This window comes from Sceloporus occidentalis, unplaced genomic scaffold, assembly GCF_023333645.1.
Source record: "Sceloporus occidentalis isolate IW3139 unplaced genomic scaffold, rSceOcc1.0.p SCAF_3, whole genome shotgun sequence".
NCBI classification, from domain to species: Eukaryota; Metazoa; Chordata; class Lepidosauria; order Squamata; family Phrynosomatidae; genus Sceloporus; species Sceloporus occidentalis.
Window position 1 is genome coordinate 121,560,858 of NW_028316983.1, and position 20,807 is coordinate 121,581,664.

General features: G+C 40.9%; 1 protein-coding gene across 1 annotated transcript in view; it reads right to left on the bottom strand.

Moving 5' to 3' along the window:
• Positions 1–20,807, bottom strand: part of LOC149316674 (discoidin domain-containing receptor 2) — a 76,168-nt gene that overhangs the window by 23,034 nt on the left and 32,327 nt on the right. The window contains exons 7-11 of the mRNA XM_089516011.1: positions 14,972–15,215; positions 10,828–10,890; positions 9,578–9,708; positions 1,730–1,940; positions 150–373 (exon numbers count right to left, since the gene is read on the bottom strand). Of these exons, the coding sequence (XP_089372137.1) occupies positions 150–373; positions 1,730–1,940; positions 9,578–9,708; positions 10,828–10,890; positions 14,972–15,215 (873 nt within the window). The remainder of the gene's footprint in view (positions 1–149; positions 374–1,729; positions 1,941–9,577; positions 9,709–10,827; positions 10,891–14,971; positions 15,216–20,807) is intronic.

The window sequence follows — 20,807 nt, forward strand, 5'->3', positions numbered from 1 at the left end:
TGCTTCTTCATAGACCTCTAGAGCAAGGACTGGAGCATGGCTTTGGTGTTGCTTCTGGCTTTTTAGGACACATGCATCATTTAAACAGCATACCTCCAAAGTGACCTGAAGCAGCTTTATTTTGGCCTGCAAACACAGTGAGCTCTCACCTCTCCAAACTGGCCTTCTCCTAGCTTCTCTTTGAAAGTCAGCAGCTTCCTGGGAAACTCAGCCACAGCCACATCTTTGCCAGACAGCAAATCCATGGTGACTGCAGGGACAGAATAGGTGTTGCTGCCTGTCACTCCCTGCAGATTTACAATATCTGCCTCAGCATAATGGGGGACTCCCTCAGCTCCACTCAACTGGGTTGGTTTGGTAATCCCACTGCAGCCTAGGAAAAGAAGTAACAGAAGACAAGAAACTCAGCCAAGGGGCTCCAGAGGAGAAAGGGAGCTGCAAAAACTCTTCTGTTATGATCTGCTTTTTTTCTATTGTAGTCCTGTTTACTGATACTGTATTGCTTGAAAATGTTATTGAAAAATTTTGGGTGGTACTGTATCTGGTATATAAATGCTAATGTTATAATAATAGGCTTTGGCTATAGAAATTCAGCACATACTGCTCACAAATGTTCAAATACATATATTTGCAATAATAGGTACAAAGAACCTGCCTTTTAAATATAATACTACAATAAAATATGGGAGTGGGGGTGGAAATAAATTCTATGCAAAATTTATCTTCTTTTTGCTCTTTGATAACATGTGTTTTTGTTAGTCCTTAATGTACTCATTTTACTGAGTGATTTCAGATAAACCATCTTTTGATCGCCACTTTAAGTTGATATGAGAAATGAGGCCCATGGACTACGTGCAGTCCCCAAACCATTTTTCTGTTCTTGGGGTCTTTTGATTGCAGTGATTTTCATCCATGCCGGCTGGAAGATTCTGAGAGTCGTAAGTAAATAAATAAGTATTTCTTAAATCTGCCCCCATTTAGACCATAAATGGAGCACACTCACAGATTTAAAAAAAATGAGGTTGCCACCCTTTTGTTCTCTCAGGGGTTGTTTTGCCTTGTTGTCCTCAGAGATCACTATCTTAGATCTGTTATATCAAAATTATTTTACTGAGCTACACACCACGTCTAAAAAAAATGAGGAAATTGGAGATGATTCAACCATTTACTTTAGCAGATTATCTGGTGTCATTTCCAGCACACAAAGCTTCACTACAAAGCTGTGAATTCCATGCCAGATATGCTGCACAAAGACATGCTGATTTAATTAATCTGATCAAGTTGAACTCAAAACAGGGTAAGAAGGATTTCCCCATCTTTTCCTCTGTGGGACACATTAGACAGAAAGTGTTAGTTGCCCAAGGTAATTGGCTTTGTTCAATATTCTAGCCACATAAAGTATACATGACCAATAATCTCAGGATGAAAAGCTAAGAACTTCATCTATTGTTACAGGTTTTCATTTCAATTTGAGTCACCCTCTGGGTGGATTAAAAACTAAACCAAAAACAGAGGCTGAAATTTCAAATAAATACTGGTGCTAGTCTACTTCAGTTTAAAAGGGGCAGGAAAAAGAAGTCTTGTGGCATCTTTGAGACTAATGGATTTATTTCAGCATAAGCTTCCATGAGCTATAGCCAAGTTCATCACCCCAGAGTGATGCAGCACATATGGGAATTAAATCAAAGAATTATCTTTGAGATTTTAGAAAGATCATTCAAGTTCTGACCTGCCTCTTCCTCCTTTGGGGTGAATTCAGGCAGTTTGCGAATCAATCGAGATGGCTCCTGGTAGTCTGGACCCAGGGGAAATATGCGGTCATATGTAGAACTGGATTCACGCTCACTGGAGGATGTGGAGCGGTTGTGGTTGAACATACTTGACTCACTGGGCAGAGAGAGACTGACTGTCATCTCATCATCTAACATTCGCCGAGAGGCCTGGAAGTCAGGAGAAAACAGAATTTTTCTCACAACAGAATAGGCAATAGAGAGAGAACAGAGACTGGAAGTAAGGAGATACAAGTACCACGTTGCCAGTAAAGAGCTGTCTAATCTAAACAAAAGTAAATAAGTCACACTGCAAAAGCAGGATAACAAATGCAAACAAAGCTATTACAGTAACTATAATGAATAACTTTTTCTAGTTCCTTGTCAAAGTTAATGTCTAAAGGGCATATGGAGGCATTTTAGAAGCACTGTGAAAGTTTTTCTGTTGTTTTATACCACTTCCTTATAAATCTTAAATTCTCCCCCTTTGTTTCTACAGGCACTTGAAAAAACAATGCAACAATATGTTATCTTTTAGCCACTGTAACAAAAACATCAGAAAATTACACTTCAAACACCACAGGGAGGAACAGGAATTAGTTACTTTTTAAAGTAGCCTTTCAAGCTGTGGGAGAGTGACTTTCTGAACTGATAGAGAGGAAAAATAATACGGTTCACACTATGGCAATGTTGTCAGGACTGAGGCAGTTCGGTTACACAGTATAATAAAAGCATAAAGCAATTCAAACCTTTTTTATACATTAAAAAACATTCATCATGTAATGAAAACATATCCTTTCTCATACTGCCCTGTTTTTCATGTACCAGACATTCCCACAGAACTGACCTTGGCAGTTCCTGATGCCAACTACTCCCTTTTACATCTGCTCATTAGCCATCTCTAGAACAAATAACCATTCCCTTTCACACAACACCACCAGCATAACATATCCCAGCATCTAGTACTGTGATGGTAAACCTAAGGCATGCACTGCCACGGATAGCACGCAACCTCATTTTGCTGGCCACGGGCCAGGGAGAAGAAGGAAGAGGCACATGCGTGCCCATTCCTCCTCCTCCCTGCCTTTTCCCAGCATCCACCTGTCTCTCTGAGACAGCTGGAAGCCAAAAAATGGTGCTGGGGAGAAGGCGCCACAGGCACATGTCTCTGCCTCCTCCTCCAAGCCTTCTCCCAGCCTTCAGCTGCCTCTCTGAGATAGCGGGAGGCCATGAAAAGGGCGGGGAGGAGGAGGAGCGACTGGCCAGCGCCAGTTGCACCTCTCCAGAGACCTTTCCTGGCCTCAAGCTGTCTTTGGAGGGCCAGCTGGGGGCAGGGAAAGGTCCATGGGGAGGAGGAATGGACATGTGCCCACTCCTCTTTCCCTCCCATGGGCCCTTCCTGACCCAAAACTGCCTCTGCAGAGACAGCTGTGGGTCAGGAAGAGCCTGAGAGGAGGAGGAATGGGTGCATGCCCATTCCTCCGGCCCTGCCTGACCACCAGCTGTCTCTCAGGGGGAAGGGCAGCAGGAGGAGGAGCAACGAGTGCATGCCTGTTGTCCCCCCGAACCTTCCACAGCTTCTAGCTGTCTCTCAGAGACAGCTGGGGGCCCAGGAAAGGACGGGGGGAGAAGTCGTGCCTCAGAAGTCATGCCTCCGAAGGGCAGAGGTCCCGGTCCCAGCATGCAGCCCTGCCATCTGAGGCATAAGCCCCACCCCTGACACACGGACTGAAAAAGGTTCGCTATCACTGATCTAGCATCATGAAACAAAACAGGCAAAAGGCAAAGCCTAACTGACTGATAAGCATGAAAGGAATTTTTACGAACTCAGAACCTGATATTCTGCCCACCTACAATACAACTCCCCTCACTACACACTAAGATGTTATAATACTGAAAGTTAACACAGTTTAAAATCAATTCAGTGCTGGCTTATCTGGGCAGTGGGTATGGACTTTTTGCACTGACTTAGGAGCCCTTCTGTGTTTGGACATCTTCCCAATCCTGCTTTTCCATTGAAAAATGTTTCTACTGCACTATAATTGTCTTGAAACTCTGGAGTCACTTTCCAGTCAACTTCACAGTCAACCCTTGTCCCTGCTTGGCAAATTTCACCATCTCTTTGGTTGTCTCTCTTTCACTGATTAACATCACCCATCCTATAAGGGTACTGGGGTTGTCTCTCAATAAAATCCACTCCAGAATATCTGGGCAAAGGACATCTCAAAAATATTGGATCTTGATAAGAAGAGGTGTGTGATCCTTCTCCTTATGGAATGGAACATCAAAGCGCACTCATCATAAGGGTGTTGTTGATATTTTGGGTGATGAACCTTGCCCGTGGTCCTGGTCTGGTGCCAAATGGATGAAGATGCCAGCTATCTCTCCAACTCAGGAACAGAGCGAAACTCCAAAACAGGCTTTCAGCTTGCTGGAACAATGCCTGGAGAAACAGCTGCTAAATCAAAGAATCACTCTCCAGCAGGATTTCACTCCTTAAAGGGCTTTATTACTTTGTTTCAGATAAACACAAGCTAGTCACTACTATACAAAAATTCTTACTGTCATACCACACTATTTCCAAACTCCCAGACTGCAAAACTCCCACAATTCACCAGAACAGCTTTTCCTTTATATACAATATCACCATGAGGCGACCACTAAGTCCAGCCTCTTCATACACAATTTGCTATGTGCCACAGACAAGTTGCTGTGCATCACAGACACCAATCTATCTTGAGACTGAAGACATAGCATTTTTACATTTAGTCCTGTTCAGTTGACCTTGAACATCCGGCTGCTGCTCTGGACTCCAGCTGTAGCCAATTTAGGCTTCTGCAGCCACTGCCACATCTGAACATTTTTACCTTCAATATTCATTAACAGGTGTATCAGCTACTCTGCTGGCCCTCCTTCCAGATGCAGGGCTACACACCTCACCTTGGCTGCTTCAGATAGGCTTTATTTAGCCATAAACCCAGGCAGCAGAATGTCAGGATTGGGCTAATCCTATCATGATTATTGTGCTGCGAAAACATGTTATGTATCTTGGATATGATCCATCTGTGATGTATGGTATTATATAATAAGTGTGGTTTCAACTGGAAGGTATGTTATTATGTCATAATGCTTCACTTTGATGTTTTGTTTTATAAGAGTATAAAGAAAGGTTTACATCAGGTGTGCCAACTGATATGTATTGGATTGTGTGCTGATAGGTGTGCTAACTGATAGACATTTAATACTGATGCTCTGTGAACTGTTGAGATGTGTATGCTTTTGATATATAGAGTTATACATAGATATAGATTCATGTTGATATGATCCATTGTTCCTACTAGCTGGTATTATGTGTGAAAACTGGTTTGTGTTATCTTGGGGGGGAGAAATGCAAAATTGTTGTACATGTTAAACGAACAGGTATCATATGTTGTTAGTTGATTAATATGTATATACGTAGCTGACAAAATGTCTGATGATTTTATATATTTTAAATATGTTAACTACACAGTCTAAGGTAGCCTTAGAGAGAGAGCTTGAATAATAATTGGGTTTTGCCAAATGCTTGGTAAAGAAATGCATTTTCTGTTCGGCTTGTTAAGGCATCTGTTATCAACTGCAGCAACAATTAAAACAACTAGGCAAAGCTGACTTGATCATCACAAAAGCAAAACATATCCTTTCTCATACTGCCCTGTTTTTCTTGTACCAGGCAATCCTGCAGAACTGACCTTGGCAGTTCCTGATGCCAACTACCTCCCCTTTACATTTGCTCATTAGCCATCTCTAGACCAAACAAGATGCACCACCAGCATGACATATCCCAGCATCCAGTATCATGAAACAAAACAGGAAAAAGGCAAAGCCTAATTCACTAACAAGTAAGACAAGACGTTTAAGGGACTCAGACCTTGACACTATTCCAGACTGGTCTGAAGGAGCATGAGTTTTTGAAATATAGCTCCTTGGTTTTTTCTGGAGTTTGTAGGTTGTTGCTACCTCCGCATTCACTCATTCTATTATTTTGGGGGACTGCCTGTAGTGATTTCTTGTACAAAATAGATTTTTATTTAAGACTATGTACAGTATCAGATCATTACAATTTCTGGTCTTAGTTTATTTTTTCTCAGTTGTTTTAATAGGAACAAGTACATTATTCAAGGATGCAGTGGCTTAGTGGTTAAGATTCTGACTCTGGCCACTGCAAGGTCAGCAGATCAGCACTTCAAGACCCAAGCGGTGTGTGATGGAGTGCGCTCCCATCACTAGTCCCAGCTTCTGCCAACTAAGCAGTTCAAAAGCAAGTAAAAGTGCAAGTAGATAAACAGGTACCACTTCGATGGGAAGGTATCAGCATTCTGTGTTGTCATGCTGGCCACATGATCGCAGATTTGTCGTTGACAATGCTGGCTCTTCGGCTTAGTAACTGAGACGAGCACTGCCCCCTACAGTTGGACACGACTAGACAATCACTTCAAAGGGGAAACTTTTACCTTTAAAGTGGTACAGAGTGGTACAGAGCGCCAGGAAGAGGTGGCCGGGGGCGTAGCCACACTGCAGTAACCAAATTGTGCACCGTGGCTACGCAAAAAAAAGGACCGCTAAAAAGTGGCTCCTTTTTTGCGCCGCTGCAAACAGCTGGCGGTGGCGCCAGCACATCGCTACTGTGCGGCTCCATCTGGAGGCCACACAGCAGTGACGTCATCGCTATGCATGCTGTCTATTCAGTGCCGCACAGCAAGGACGCCCTTGTCATGTCCAAGGAGCAAGGGGAATGTAGGCGGGGCACCCCTCGCACGTGACGAGAGCATCCTTCGGGGCCTGTCTGTACCGGGCCTGTGTTATGTTTGTTTGACGTTCTTGAGAACTATTGGAGACAATATAATTTTCTGTGTTTTACTACTTTTGATGTTTTTGTGTACTTTTATGGGAGTTTTATTTTATGCACTTGGCATATTGTTTTCAAGTTTCTTTGACCCTTCCAAAAATAAAAATAAAACTGATATGTGGTCACTGCTGCACCATTGTCACTATAATTAAAAAAAAAATCCTTCCTTTTAAACTTTTTAAAGGTTTGGAAACAGGAAAAAGTTAGATGAAGTAAGATCTGGTTAGTAGGACAGATGGTCTATGAACTCAAATCCCAATTTTTTCAAAACATCCATCGTCCTGAGGAGATGCATTGTCTTTCAAAAAAGAGAAGGCCCTTTTGGAGCTTCCCTCGCCGTTTTTACTTCAATTATTCCTTTAATTAGCATAGCTAGTTAGAATAATATTCTGTATTAATTGTTTGGGCTTTCTGAACACTGTCAGTCATCATAATACCTCCTTATCCCAAAAACTGTGGTCATAACCTTTGAATCTTGTATTTCTTCAGCCGTGAAGAATTCAATTGCTGCTGTGCAAGGGTTGTTTTTTGATCTCCAGATCATAGTGATTTAACCATGTTTCATCAACAGTGACAAATCATTCCAAAAAATTATCACTAGATAGCTCAGAATGCTACAAAATCAATTTGGAGGTATCCACTTAATTTCATTTCTGGTCAGCATTCAAACATTTCGGCACTCATTTGGTTGACAGCTTCTGCGTAGCCAACTGTTCATGAATTATAAACTCAGTGCATTCCCAGGATATCGCTAGTGTCTCAGCAATTGTTTTAGCTGAGATTTGCCAACCTGCCAAAATCAGGTCATGAACAAGTTCAATAATTTCAGGAGATGGCACTATTAAAGATCTCCCAGACCTTCGGTCTCAAAATAAGTTGGCACACCACTTCTTCACAGTTGACTATAATAGGCATTTGTCACTCAGTGTTTGCATCATGCACTCAGGGTTTTCTTTTGGTGTTTTCTTCTGCAGGAACTTCATGATGGCCTGGAATTCAGCACTTGAAAATTCCACACTTTTCCTTGACATGATTCTATCAATAATCTGAAAAAATTCAAAAATTAGAGCTACGATCCTGCAAATTCGCTGTTTACAAGACAAAAGAACACTCTTTGAAGCGATATTGACAAAATCAGATTTTGGGAACTACATTGGGCCGAGAACTTTTTAGCATACCACTGTAAAGTAACAAAGTGACTTTCAATATGCAATGGGTAAAAAGGTAGGGTAAAGGTATTCCCCAATGACAAGGTTGTCAAGTCATGTCTGACGATAGGGAGTGGTGCTTATCTCCATTACTAAGCCGAAGAGCCAGCATTGTCAGAGATAACTCTGTGATCATGTGGCCAGCATGATTGCACAGAATGCTGTTTACCTTCCCACCGGAGTGGTACCTATTTATCTACTTGCATTTGCATGCTTTCGAATGGCTAGGTTGCAGAAGCTGGGACTAGTGAGGGGAGTTCACTCCATCATGTGGCACTGGGGTCTTGAACTACCAACCTGCCGATCTTGCAATCAACAGAGTCAGCGTATTTTTCTTTTCTTTTTTCTGAAAAATTTTCTTTTTCTCTGAAATTTTTTTGGGAAAATGTGCACATGGGCACACATACACAAGTTTTTACATGGCTTCAAAATTATCAGGAAATTATACATTTCAAAGCATGTATGCTTTCAATCTTCTACTTAGTTGCATTTCTTTCAGCCCCATTTTTGGAGTTCCAGATAATCTTGTTTCTAAGGTGGAGCTAATACATTAAGAACTCTCATTTTGGGTGGGCTGGAATTTTGTACAGATTATTGTACAAAAAGAAAGTTTGCCAAAACTTTCATCTCTAATAACATCTTATTTAAGCTTTCCCCTCCACCATCCTCCATTCACATGATTTTGTTCAATTACAGTTTTTCCATTGTTTTATCAATGCACATTAAATGCCTTGGTAACTGTCATGAGTGGAGAGGCTGAAGGACAAATAAATGAAAGGAACTGAATAATATGGCAAGTTTCCAAAGCAAGAGTTAATTTTCAAAATTCTCCTGGCTAGAATTGAAAATGGTAAGAACACAGAGAAGAAAACCAGAGGAACTATAAGGAAACAGAAGGGGGAACCCTCTCATCTTCAGCAGTGATACTTATGACTGAAAATTTTTCCAAGTGTTTAATTTATTAAAAACACTTGTACAAAGCTGTTAGTTTGTGTGGGGAAGAATGGTGAAAGGTCTGAAGTAGCTTAATATTCTGTTCTCTAATAGTTTGCCCATTCAGAATCAACAGACATAAGCTGCTTTTTTCCTTTTATGTAAAATAACACGAAATCTTTGTATCTCTTCCCTTGTGCATAGAAAAATATGTGTTTGAGTAGACATATGATGGGAAAGCATTGTGTATTCCCTTTCTTGAAATTTTATATTCAAAACTGCAGTCTCCAGGGCTATTCTTCAAACTTAAAAAAACCCAACAGAATCACAAGACTATTCACATACAGTATCTCCGATATAACATTAAGTTCATTCTCAGTAAAGTAAGCTACCCGTATAGATAGATAATTACTAAAAAAATATTATTTTTAAATCCAAAATCCAAGATACTTTTCACAGATTATGGATTTTGTTTTATCATGCTTAATATCCAGCATGGCTGCCTCTGAATATGTTTCCTAAATAATTTCTAAATTACTGAAAGCCTCCTGAATAGGTTGCTTCAAATCTTAAACATTATCTGTATGATGCTCACATGCTTGAAATAAATCCAAATACCACACTTCCCTCAAAATTATACCATATAGGAGAAGCAAATTTCAATACAGCCACTTGCTCCTGAGTGCCAGCCACTGAGCTAGCAATTTACTTTGCCATGTTGTCCAATTCACATTATGTTTACAATTTAGACATGCTCTGCACCTGTTCTGTAGTCTTACCTTTTCCAACATCTTTTTCCAAAATTGTCTCCAGAGGATGATTACTATGATAGCCACCAGAATAAAGATGATGGCCACTAGACAGCCAATCAAGATTCGAGTATTGCTGTCATCAACCTTGAGGGTTGGATCTGTCAGAACATGGAGGAGATTGTGAGAACTTATGAAAAACAAGAGTCACAGCTGGCAATTTAAGCCCAAAACAGATGGGCCAAAAGCACCGGCTTTGGGCTGCGTTGGGTGTGTGGCATTCAGACGACACACACCCCCAAAGCGGCCAGAGCAGGCAGATTGCACTCCAACCCAGAAAAGCAAACACAAAAATGAGCAGACATAATCCGCTCCTGCCAGTGGCCAGATTTGGGACTGTAGTGGCAGTGCAGTCCTGGTGCAATTGGGCTGGCACGTTCCTGGCGCAATCCTTTTGGCCTGTTTGCTTTGGGCCTTAGTTGCCTATGCAAATTTCCAACTGCTGTTCTAGATCCCTGTCTTCCCAGACACTCATCAGAGCAATAAATGCATGTTAGAGTATAAAATCTGGAAATCCTTTTTTGAAGCTATCCCTTCTCTTGTAGACTACTGCATTTTTCCAGCACTCAAAGACAATAGTTAATCACATGGAAGATGTAGGTTGCATTTAGGTAAATTTACAACTGTGATGACAGATGTTGCATGAACTCTATAAATACTATATTACCTATTAAATACCTGTTATAGTTACTTAACCATTCAAAGTTAAAAGTATTTCCCCTGTTAATACAGACTGATAAAAATTTATGTATCAGACAGAGCCTGTGATATTACTGTACTTGTAACAAACCACAAATCTGCACTACATGAGCTATCTGTCAATTTCTAGTGTGCTGGTTTATAACTTTTAAAGACACATACAACCTGGGATGAGGGCACCCCAAGTACAATTTTCTCCCACATTTTATTTTCTGATGAAGAATGTGAAACTGGTTGTGCTCACTATGATAGTTACCATCATACTCAGGCTACCCAATTCAAAGTTTCTAGTTATAGGCCTGAGGTAAAGCAGATGATAACTGGAATTAGGGCCAAGAACACCCCATGATAGGTTAGCCTTGGGGTCACCATAAGTCAGAAACAACTGGCACACAAGAACAACAAATGTATCACTGATACTGGAGGGAGGGGAGACACTCAGCACAAACAGCTATGATTTTTCAGCTAGATCACATGCAATATGGTTTACATTCCAATCTAACAGAAAGTATAAGTCATACCATAAGCGGTGGGAGTAACTGAAGATTCAGGAATGGCTCCAGAATTGTTGTACATGGCAGCATCTAACAAAAAAAGGAGGAGGAGGAAGAGGAGGAGGTTTTATTCATATAAGTAATGGCTGGAAGTGTCTAACTTGATTTTCAAGACTTTAACATGATTTTCAATGGTGTACGACAAGACAATAAAGTCTGAATGTGTGCTCAAAAGCAAAGAAGAGAGATAACTCCAGCAGCTGGAACTGTCATGATGAAAAAGGCCCTTTCCTTTGTTCCCACTGAGCCTCTAGTGGTGGTGTGGAACAACAAAAAGGGCTTTGAAGACTAGGGGGCTCACAGACTGCCTCTTTGGAACAGCCTGTAAATACCCCTTTCCTTGCTGGATCAGGGTCACAGCAACTACATGCCATGGGTTTGATCTGGCCTTTCCACAATGCAAAAAGAATAATAATAATAATAATAATAATAATAATAATAAAATTTATTTGTATCCTGCCCCTCTGAGAACAATCGGGGCGGCTAACAAAGTTAAAAATACAAAACATATAAAATCCCTGGTACCCTCCCCTCCTTAAAAAAGTATTAAATTCAATGCAATATTTAAAAAACAGAACAAAAAACAACAACAAACAAACATACAAGTTAAAAACTGACCAAAAGGTCAACAACATCATACCAACAAGCAACCAGTGGGAGCAGCAGTATCTTTCCCAGATGTTTTTCTAAGGCCGGGTTCTCTATTCCGGGAAGGCCTGCCAGAAGCTGCAGAAAGGGCGCTTTTGCCGCTGCTGTGGCACTTTCCAGTCATTGGACACAGCACCAAAGGAGCGCCATGACGGTGCCCACCATGCAGTTAGGTGCACAGCATGATGCTAGCGTCAGGGTAGCATTGGGGTGTGCATCATGCGGATGCTATGCCCCCACTCTGCCCTGAGGCTGGTGTTAGTGCCGGTCTGTTGAGGCCCTAAGTGTAACAGAAAGTACTGTTTCCCAGATCTTTATGGTTATATAATGATCTTGAATGGATTCTAGAAACAATTGGCATCTTGAATGGACTCCAGAAACAATTGATTTGACAAAAATTTGGGGTTGGCATAATACAATGCATCCTCCCTTACCCTGATAATAATGCACCAACAGAATTCTGCCCAATCAAAGTTTATATTCTGTCTCAAACTGTGTATTGCAGAGGGTATGATCTAGAAATAACTAGAACATAGAATGACCATAACCGAGTAAGACTTCTTCAGAAGAATGAAAGAGTTGGTAAAATACACCTCTGGGCAAACAGTCTGGTTCACTAACTGTGTTATTTCCTGGCAAAATCAAACCTAGCCATAATTGTTCATACTCTAATCATAACCTATGTGCAGCATAGTGTTTGCATACATGGCTTGTGAGGTGGAGATGAGGGAGGTATGATGCACTGTACCTATTTCATCAAATATCTGTCTATACAACTTGTAATCCTCCAAGCCTCCCATAGGCTATCTGATATGCATGGCAGTCCACCAGGGCCTTTATAAATCTACTGCCTGCCTTATCACATGGTGATACAAAACTCAGAGAAGGGAGTAGAATCGTGCCTGAACAGACAGGTCAAAATAAAGCTGCTTCGGTTCAGTTTGGAGGCATGCTGTTTAAATTACACAGGCATTTTAAGAAGCCAGAAGCTGCACCAAAGCTGTGCTCCAGTCCTTAGGACTGGAGTGTGGGTTTAGTGCGGCTTCCAGCCTCTTAGAATGCATGCATCATTTAAATAGTGACCTGAAGCAACTTTATTTTGGCCTCTCTGTTTGGGCCCATAGAATCATACATTTGGAAGAGACCACAGGGACCACTGAGTCCAACCTCCTGCCATGCAGGAACAAACAATTAAACCACCCCAACAGATGGCCATCCAGCCTCCATTTAAAAACCTCTAAAGAAAGAGACTTCACCATACTTTGAGGAAGCATATTCCACAGCTTTGACAGTCAGGAAGTTCCTTCTGAGATTTAGGTGGAATCTCTTTCTCTGTAGATTGAATCTATTGTTCCTTGTCCTAGTCTCTGGAGCCGTGGAAAACAAGCCTGTTCCCTCTTCGATATGACATCCCTTCAAATATTTAAACATGACCCCTCTTAATCTTCTTTTCATCAGGCTAAGTATATCCAGCTCCCTAAGCCTTTCTCATAGGGTATGGTTTTTAGACCCTTCACCATTTTTGTCACCCTCCTCTGGAAATGTTACAGTTTGTCAACATCCTTCCTGAACTGGTGAGGCCTGACCAAAGCAGAATATAATGGTACTATCACTTCCCTTGATCTAGAGACTCTACTCCTGTTGATGCAACCAAGAATTGCATTGGATTTCTTGGCTGCTGCATCATACTGCTGACTCATGTTCTAAAGGTGTCTGTCCTAAGGGAGATATTACCACTCCACAATAAGGCATGTGTTTTGGTGCAGAAGGTGTTTTACTGTCTGGCATCCCAAACAGAAGAATCTCTTCTAACAAAACTACTTCTTCCTGAGAAAGTCCTGAGCTATATAGGCCAATATGATAACTGCAACTGTTAAATCCAACTAGAGTAGCCCTACTGTAGAGCTCTTGTTATCAGCTTTGGCTGATATGCCAGCTGTGTCCTTTCCACATGCCTTGGGAGAGAAGGAAGGAGAGCTGGCTGGCCACTTCTTCCTTCTTTCCCAAGGTTTGAGAGGGTTCTGGAGACCCCTCTCATGCCTTGGGAGGGAAGGAAGGAGGGCACGCCAGCAGCTTCAGGGAGCTGTATTATTCCCAAGTCCATAGCTGTGTGTGCATCCTCCCGGCTGTTTTCTCCACCCTTGTTTTTCTGTCACTCACAGGGGAAAAGCCTGGGAGGGACAGAGGACTGAGCATGCACACAACTAGGAACTCACAAATAATCAAATCCACAAATCTCAAATCCGCTAATCCAGAGGGATGAGTGTAGTTCAAAACATGGCTGCCAGAGTGGTCACCGGAAAATCCAGAAGTGACCACATAACACCGACTTGAAAATCTCTTCACTAGCTGCCCATTAGTTTCCAGGCACATTATAAGGTGTTGGCATAGATCTTTAAAGCCTTTCATGGCTTGGGTCCAGCCTGCTTGCGGGATCGCTTTCTTTCATATGATAAACACTGAGGTCCTCTGGGAAAAACCTACTGCAGCCAAAAAAGATTAAGCCGGCTGCGGTTACCCAGAGGGCCTTTTCATCTGCCGCTCCCAAACTATGTAATGGCCTGTTAGAAGAGATAAGACATATTACTACATCTGATGGCTTTAAAAAGGCCATCAAGACAGATCTCTTCCAACAGGCCTTCCCTGAATAATTCACTTGGTTACTCCGCTGAAAGTAAGGGCTGTTCGACAGTGGAACGCATTTCTTCGGAGTGTGGTGGAGTCTCCTTCCTTGGAGGTCCTTAAACAGTGGCTGAATGGTCATCTGTCAGGGATGCTTTAATTGTGAGTTCCTGCATGGCAGGGGGGTTGGACTGTATGGCCCTTGTGGTCTCTTCCAACTCTATGATTCTATGATATAGACCAGTGTATGATTGCTCCCTACTGATCCCCTAAGATATCCCGCTTCTTCCTGTCTCTGTTTTAACTAATTGTTTTAATGATGCAACTTATATTTTATTATTGCTGTATTAGAATTATTATGTTATATATGTAAGGAGGGAGGGAATAGTGGGACTTATTTATATCGTATACATTTTATTGTAGTTGTATTGTATCTTATTTGTGTATTAGATTTCATTATTGTACTGTTTTTGTTGTAGTTATACAGGAAAAGGAGGGATATAAATACATTTTTATTATAATAATAATTATTATTATTACTGAATCAATTAAACATATATATGTGCTGACTTAACCAATTTGCCATTGGATCAATAAGTCTACTGCAGATGAGACTAAGAACTGAATTTAGCCAGTGTTTTATAGGGAAAGGGAAAGTCATCGTTCAGAGAACTTGTTTTTCATGCAAAAAGATCCTAAATTCACTTTTTCACAAGCCCAGGTAAAGGATCTCGTTGACAGAGCTGGGAAAGAAAAACATTGCTTGAGATCCATTTCCTGATCCTGACTGCTGCCTAACCCCACCACTATTAGTTACAGCATCCACCCTTCTGTTTCATACCTGATTGGAAGGTGATCTCACTGAACATCATCCAGGTGTCAGCAAAGTAGAACTGGCATTTGATGGCACTGGCCATGTGGTGAAGTAGTGGCACTGTGACAAAGCGAGCACTGGGGTTGACATCATCTAACACCAGAACTGAGGAGATGGAGTTGGGCTCCCACTCATTTGTATCAGAACGGAAATGGCATTGTACCTCCCTGAAAATCTTCGCTCCTTTGGCAAACATATTGTTGCAGTGAACCTGTGCAGTAGAGACAAAAGACAGTATAAATGCAGTGCTCCACCTAAGGTTGCCAGGGGGTTTTTTTTTTGTTTTTTTTTGGGGGGGGTGGAAACTTTTGCTGCTGTACAGACTGAACAATATCAATAGGTACAACTTTTCCTGCTTGGGCATCTGATGTAAAGACAGTGTGGCAGAAGATTTCTGATAGAGACTTCACAGTACTTTTTGTTTTGTTTCTTCAGTAAGGTCTGAACACTTCCTCTATGAAGAAAATTAAAACACAAGACAGGGCTTTGTCTATAGCAGCACCTTGACTGTAAAACCGTTTTACAAAGACATTCAGTCTGGCTTCATCTCCACTGAATTTCTTCAAAACTGTTATTGTATACTGCCTAGTATTTGCTTTTTAACACTGCCTTTTAAAATGGTTTCTCATCCATCTTTAAAAATGTTTGGGGTCTCTGGTAGGCAGAAAATGTTTAAGTAACCAAACATAAACCATTCAGGGCATCTTAGTTTAGAAAAAGGATATCTAAGAAAGTGCATGATGCATGTTTATTTTTTAAGAAGGAGAGAGAGAGAGACCTATTTTCTTCCTGTTCATTACTGACTGGTGACACTCAGTGATATCCACTGACAGCAGATGCTTGACCTGAGTATACAGTATGGTCCCTGTATCTACAGAATAAATACTCATGGTTTCACTTACATATGTTAAAAAAAGATGTATTGTCTAGGCATTTTCTAGGTTCTCCAGTACAATTCTATGATATGCTTCTACTGGAAGTTGACCATAGAATAGGGTGACCAGTGTCCTCCTTTTTTCAGATATGTCCTACATTTTAACATTCTGTCTGGGGTGTGGGAGAAAATTCCCAAATGCCCTCCATTCAATCTCCTCAACCAGCCAAAGCAGAAGATCACCAATTCCTTCTCCTTACTCTAGGCTAGAGGCTGCTGTTAGAATTGCAGCTGTGCAAGCATGCCAGAGTTCAAAAGGGCACAGAATGGAGGCATTAGATTGAGTGGTGAGTGTGTGTACTGTAAATGGATCTTATGGAAGGAAGGGGGGGGAGAGGCAAACAGAGAGTCTTCAAACAACCCTTCAATAGTAGAGGATTGCTGAATTTATATTTATATTATTGTTTTTATCTTTTATATTGTAATATCCTGCATTTTTCTTGAATGTCCTACATTTTCTGATGCCTTGTCCTCCTTTCCAGTTACGACATCTGATCACTCTGTCATAAAATCATATTGGAGAACCAATAGTTTCATAGAGAGGTATTCCCTCTAGGCATTTTTACATCCTCCAGCATGATTGGGAGTTGTTCATTTCAATATTATCCACAGACACACAACAACAACAACAACAACAACAACAACAACAACAACAACAACCTGTGTATCAACTGCCCTGCCAGGTTACCCTAGTCGTTAAGGGGCTAGTCTTCATGAGCCTTCTTCAAGGGAGTCCAGCTCCCTAGGGGGTACCGTATATACTTGTGTACAAGTCCACCTCGTGCATTTGCTGAGTCCTGGTTTTGGTGTTCTTCAGGACACTTGGACAACTTCAACAGGAAAGAAGAAACCCTTAAAGTAAATAAAGTTTGGCTACCAGTCCTGAAGAACACCAAAACTAGAACTCAGCTAATGCAAATGAGAAACCACTCAGGGTCAGAGGCTCTCCCAGCAGACAATGATCACCAATTAGCAGACACTAATACTCTTTTGCATATCCTCCTACCCTAAGGCCCAGCCATCAACAACAGAACAATACACAGGTTAACATGAGAATCATTCCTCCTTACCCAGGATCACACAGTATATATATACACCCATTCTCTTCCAGGTCAGCATTCTCTGAAGATGCCAGCCACAGATGCTGACGAAACGTCAGGAATAAACTCTTCTAGAACATGGCCACATAGCCCCAAGACCCCACAAAAAACTATGGATGCTGGCCATGAAAGCCTTCGGCTATATATACGGTAGTTTTGGCATCTGTTTCAACCATATACTCCATCAGTCATGACAAGCCTAAGGGGCTAAAGGTGAAAAATCCACTATGGATAACATCACATGAGGTACCATGACAAACTGTAACATTCACTCCAGGAAACTATTACATTGTCTCTTCAGCATTCTGTAGAGCAAATAAGAAAATATAAAGAAAAAATATTACACTGTGAAATCAAACATACAGAACCAAGCCTCTGGTAAATAATAGTGGTCCCCCCCCCCCCCCCAGGAATAGAAAAATCATCAGTGAGATGGAGTTAATTTTTTAAATTTCTTTTTAAATAAAGAAACAATCTTTCCTACACAAAGCCTCCAACTCCCACAATAAGATACACCATGAATTTAGATGACAAGATTGTGGATCTATCCAGCCATATGCTAAGGCAAGCAGAAGAGCCTGTTCTTTCATGAGACCTTTCCTGCCCATTTAAATCCACACATGATACAGTTCTTTTGTGATCTGGATGCTCAGTTCTGCCATTTATAACTCAACTTATATGTTAGAGACAGTAGTGACATAAGTCAGGGTAACTGCACAGAAGCTTTACCTCACTCTCCAGAATACAACAACGGATATTGTATCAACACACAGGGAAATGCTTTTCAGTACTAAAAAAAATTATACAGACTCCTTATGAATCTTGGAACATGGATTTTGGTTGAGCATAGAATACTTTCAATGCTGTAGCCAGACTGAGATAATAAACAAGAGACATAATTTACCATATTATCTCAGCCATATAGAACAAGATGGTATTCACATTCTCAGAAACAATTTCAACAATGCCATTAAAGAGGTTGACACCACACTGTACAGATCCTATTGTTGAATATCAGGAGAAATTATTCCAATTACTTAGAAAATTCCCCATGGATGTACAGAACCAAATCTGAATGGATACACCTCAGGAACTTTGATAGGCACCTTATACAGTCAGCCCTCAGTATCGACAGATTTCTTATCCACAAAATCAACTGTCCACAATTTGAAAATATTTTTAAAATATATAAATTAAAAAAAAAACACCTTGATTTTGCCATTTTATCTAAGAGATGCCATTTTACTATGCTAGTCTACATAACTTGACTTGAGCATCCACGGATTTTTGTGTCCATGGGGATCTGGAACCAAACCACAGTGGATATCAAGAATTCACTGTACCTACTACCCAAAATATATAAACCAGGCAACTCTGGAAAGCCCATTGTATTAAGCATTAGAATCCTAATCTTTACTGAAGCATCTCTATATAATATGGATTAATTTTTCAGACATGTTGCCAATATTCCAAGCTATGAGACAAATACAACTGACTTCCTGAAGGACCCAACAGTGGGAAGGAAAAAAACTTTCCATAAGCAGCAAAGAGTGGGGTGGGTGTACCATGATTTTAGATCATGCAGAGAGCATGGGAAACAAACAAGATGAACTTGAACTCCTAGCACAGCAAACCAAATACGATATAACAGGAATCACTGAAACCTGGTGGGATAAGTCTCATGATTGGATGTTGTAATAGAGGTGGAGTATTATATGTCAGGGATGTTCATGCCTGTGAAGAGATCCTGGAAACTTAAATCCTGGAAACAAGGTGGAGAGCATCTGGATAAAAATTAAAGGGAAAAGAAACAACAGGGATGTTATTGTGAAACTCTACTACAGACCCTACAGACTGAGGGAGTGCATGATGCCTTTCTAGAACAGACGACCACACACTCAGAAAGGAGAGATGTAGTACTGATGGGTGACTTCAACTATCCAGATATTTGCTGGACATCAAACTCAGCCAAGAATGTAAGGTCTAGCAAATTTCTCTCTTGCCTGGTAGACAATTTCATTGTCCAAAAGATGGAAGAGGCAACAAGGGAATCAACTGTTTTAGATCTGATCCTAACAAAGACGAATGACCTGGTTACTGGGATGGAAGTGGCAGGATTCTTATCTGGAAGCGATCACGTTATCCTGGAGTTTGTTATACAGTGGAAAGGAGATGCCAAACATAATCAAGCATGAATTGTAGACTTTAGGAAAGCTCATTTCAGTAAACTTAGGGAAATACTGGGGGTGATCCCGTGGTCAAGAATACTAAAAAAGAAGGGAGTTCAGGATAGATAGAAGTTTCTCAAAAGGAAGATACTGAAGGAACAATTTCAAACAGTTCCAATGAGGAGGAAAAATGGGAGGTGTCTCAAGAAACGAGGATGGATCACTGAAGAACTTTCGATTGAGCTAATTTTTAAAAGAGACATGTATAAGAAATAAAAAAGGGGGGAAATCATGAAGAAGGAATTCAAACAAACGTGTAGGGGGAAAGTCAGAAAAGCTAACTTGTAGAATGAGCTTCAACTAGCTAGAGGTTAAGAACAATATAAATGGCTTTTTTTGTTATGTCCATTACAAAAGGATATTTTGCTATGGATATTTTGCAAAAGGATATTTTAAGGTCATAGAATCATAGAATTTGAAGAGACCACAAGGGCCATCCAGTACAACCCCTGCCATGAAGGAAGACATAATCAAAACACCCCCAACAGATGACCACCCAGCCTCTGCTTAAAAACCTCCAAATAAGGAGACTCCAGCACACTCCAAGGCAATGTGTTCCACTGCTGAGCACCTCTTACTGTCAGGAGGATCCTCCAAATGTTGAGGTGGAATCTCTTTTCCTGTAGCTTGCATACATTGTTCCAGGTCCTAGTCTCTGGAGAAGCAGAAAACAAGCTTGCTCCATCCTCAACAGGGCATCCCTTCAAATACTCAAACAGGGCTATCATATCACCTCTTCACCTTCTCTTCTCCAGGCTAAACATACCTAAGCTCCCTAAGTCTCTCCCAATGGACATGGTTTCCAGGCCCTTGACCATTTTGGTCACCCTCCTTTGGACATGCTCCAGCTTGTCAATATCCTTTGTGGTTTCCAGAACTGGACACAGCATTCCAGGTGAGGCCTGACCAAAGCAGAATAGAGTGGCACTATTACTTCTCTTGATCTACACTCTATACTTCTAATGATGCAGCCTAGAATCGCATTGACCTTTTTTAGCTGCTGCATCACACTGTTGACTCATGTTCAACTTGTGGTCTACTAGAACTCCTAGATCCCTTTCACAAACAGTCTTGTTAAGCCAGGTGTCCCCTATCCTATATCTGTGAATTTCATATTTTCTGCCAAACCTTACCTTTCTCCCAGTTGAAATTAATCTTGTTAGTATTGGCCAGCTTTCTACATTAAAGTCATTTTGAATTTTGATCTTATCCTCTGGGATATTAGCTACTCCTCCTAATATGGTGTCATCTGCAAATTTGATGAGCATGTTCTGTCTGTTCATTTATTATTATTTGTTGTAGTAATAGTAGCAGTATTGTAGTGCTATTTATACCCTGCCTTTCCCCCAAAACCAGAACTCAAATTCTGATTCCAAACTCTTCTCTGCTTGGCCCTTTAATAAATTTATTTAATTAGAAACAAGTTGATAAATCTCTTGACCATTTGAGGGTCAGCTTCACTGATGTAAAGAACATGCTAATCAAGTTGGTAAGGAGTCTCTTTTGCCTACAAGTCTGGATTCTTGTGTATCTGTGATAAT